At 45.4% G+C, this 2,500-nt stretch overlaps 1 protein-coding gene across 4 annotated transcripts in view; it reads right to left on the bottom strand.

Moving 5' to 3' along the window:
• LOC143040289 (neural cell adhesion molecule 1-like) overlaps positions 1-2,500 on the bottom strand; it is a 170,171-nt gene that overhangs the window by 13,515 nt on the left and 154,156 nt on the right. For 3 of the 4 annotated variants that reach the window (XM_076211135.1, XM_076211133.1, XM_076211137.1), the window contains one exon: positions 322-541. In XM_076211135.1, coding sequence (XP_076067250.1) covers positions 322-541 — 220 coding nt within the window. The remainder of the gene's footprint in view (positions 1-321; positions 542-2,500) is intronic. The other variant, XM_076211136.1, reaches the window with a different exon arrangement.

The raw sequence follows: 2,500 nt of genomic DNA on the forward strand, positions 1-2,500 counted from the left end.
TAGTGATCACACTTAGCTATTTTCCCTCCAACCTCCGATTAACTGGCGGTAATGGCACACCTCAAGAACCTTTTCCTCCGTACAATCACTGTGTCAAACCGTTTCGTTTTCCCAACAATTCACATAGAATGTAATTTGATGCGCAAGAGGATAATAATTTTCCTCCGGCTTCTCAGATTCCTCCCCGAAAGCTGCGTGCTGGAGATTTGCTCCAGCAGTCGGAGGAAAAACATCCCAGTGTGATAACTCCTATCGGTGTCCGTGGCGACGGAGACGAGGGCAACGCGTTCAGAACGCGAGGATTTATGCACGTCAACGCACTTTTATTACCTTCCGTGGATCCAGTTATCTCCATCGTGCGGAACTGGAAGACGTCGCTCGGCTCGCTGAAGCCGAATTCATTGCGAGCCCAGATGATGACAGCGTACTCCGCGCCGGAGTCCAGGCTTTCCAGCGTGTAGCTCTGGCTGAGATACATCGAAGAAGGGGACGATGCTCCAGGAACAGTCAGGTTAAACCACGCGTCTTCACCGTCCGTCAGCTGCAGATACAAATGAAAAAAAAAAAGATATATTATTAGACATATATATTTGTTATAGAGCTGGGCGCGTTACCTCCGGACAGGTAGTGCGTTACTAACGCAGTAACGCAAGTGCCCAGGTCTGGTTATTTTATGCTTTAGGATAGGGAATATTAATGTTGTAGTTTAGGTATTATTCTATTGAAAATATTCGTAAGAAGCAAATACTTCTCCATTTTTTTTTTCATCAAAATCATTCTAAAGGAAATTAAAATCGGTAACGCATTGACGGTAATGCATTGTCGGTAACGCATTGACGGTAATGCACTACCCGTCGGGCGGTAACTCGCCCAGCTCTGATTTTTTTTTTTAAAGTATCAGTACCCTCTCTCTCTCTCTCTCTCTCTCTCTCTCTCTCTCTCTCTCTCTCTCTCTCTCTCTCTCTCTCTCTCTCTCTCTCTCTCTCTCTCTCTCTCTCCCCTCTCTTTCTCTCTCACACACACACATATTAGAGAACCTCACCAATCCCAGATCAGAATATGCATCAGTAATGATATTATGAAAAAAATGTACTTGACGGATATCAAGCAACTCAATCTTGCGTACAGATACATCAACTTCTGGATTAACTTAAAATGGGAATTAATCTATCTAAAGTCCATAAACGAACCCAAAGTTAAATTTGATTGAAGACGAAGAAAGGGAACCCATGAGCGTAGCTCTTTTCTTGTACATTCTACATTAGCAGATATTAGGTAAACGCGCGCGCACACACACATACACACACACACACGCACACACCCCACAGAATGGTGTATGCATGGAACATACTAGACGAAACAATAGTGTGTGCAAAAACAATACAAGAATTTAAGAGCAAATTAGATATGGGGAGATACAGAGACGGGACACTACGAGCGTAGCTCCCCGTCCCGTAAGATACAACTAGGTAAATACACACGCGCACGCGGGGTCAGTAAATTCACCCAGACAAGTGCGCACACGCAGTAGGTAACCCACACCCGCGCGCACGCACGCGCAGCCGTGCACAGTGCACGTGCATGTCATCGAACGGCGCGCATGCGCAATTCCGTGCACTGTAACCACTGCAAGACTGCTGCATGAAAGACATAACTCACGCAGAGATGCTAAACCGCAAGAACGAGCGAACTCCACCAATAACATCTCCTCTTCCTCCTCCTCCTCCTCATCATCATCATCTCCCTACTCCTCCACTACGTATCAAGTTATATCTTCGTTCTTCCTTCTCGTGAACTTCCTTCTTTCCTTTTAATCACTTTCTCATCGTCTCTCTCTCTCTCTCTCCCTCTCTTTCTTTCTATTCGCTTACTTCCCTCCGTAATTCAAGCAAAAGTAGTAAACAACAACAACAGCAACAGCAGCAGCAGCAGCAGCAGCAGCAGCAGCAGCAGCAACAACAACAGCAACAACAACAACAATAACAACAGCAGCAGCAGCAGCAGCAACAGCAGCAGCAAAAAAACCCATCAACAACAACAACAACAACAACAACCCTCTATAATTCCACAATTCTCCTGTCCTATAGTCTGCCTACTTTAAATTCCTTTCGACATTTGTGGAAAAAGTAATGGAGGAATCAGGTCCAAGAGGTGACTATCTTGAAGAAGATAACAAGAAGGTATTTGACACCAAACACGAATTTGGACCAAATATCTTATCTTGATGAGTTTCTGGCACTGGGAGCAAACTCAAGTATTTCTGTAATGCGGACGCATCGAAAACTTACACAGGGCTGACCTCCAGTCTACGATAACCTCTGACAGACTGACTGGCTCATGCTATGCTTTGGACTATGGACTACGTAGAAAAGAGCACCCGCACTCTCGGAGTAGGTAGAGGAGGAGGAAAAAGAGTAGAGGAGGAGAAGGAAGAGGTGGAGAAGGAAGAGGAAGAGGAGGGGGAGGGGAAGAAAAAGGAAGTGGGGTAGGTATTGGAGGA

The sequence above is a fragment of the Oratosquilla oratoria genome, chromosome 28 (genome assembly GCF_046742065.1).
Source record: "Oratosquilla oratoria isolate Oo_2021 chromosome 28, ASM4674206v1, whole genome shotgun sequence".
NCBI classification, from domain to species: Eukaryota; Metazoa; Arthropoda; class Malacostraca; order Stomatopoda; family Squillidae; genus Oratosquilla; species Oratosquilla oratoria.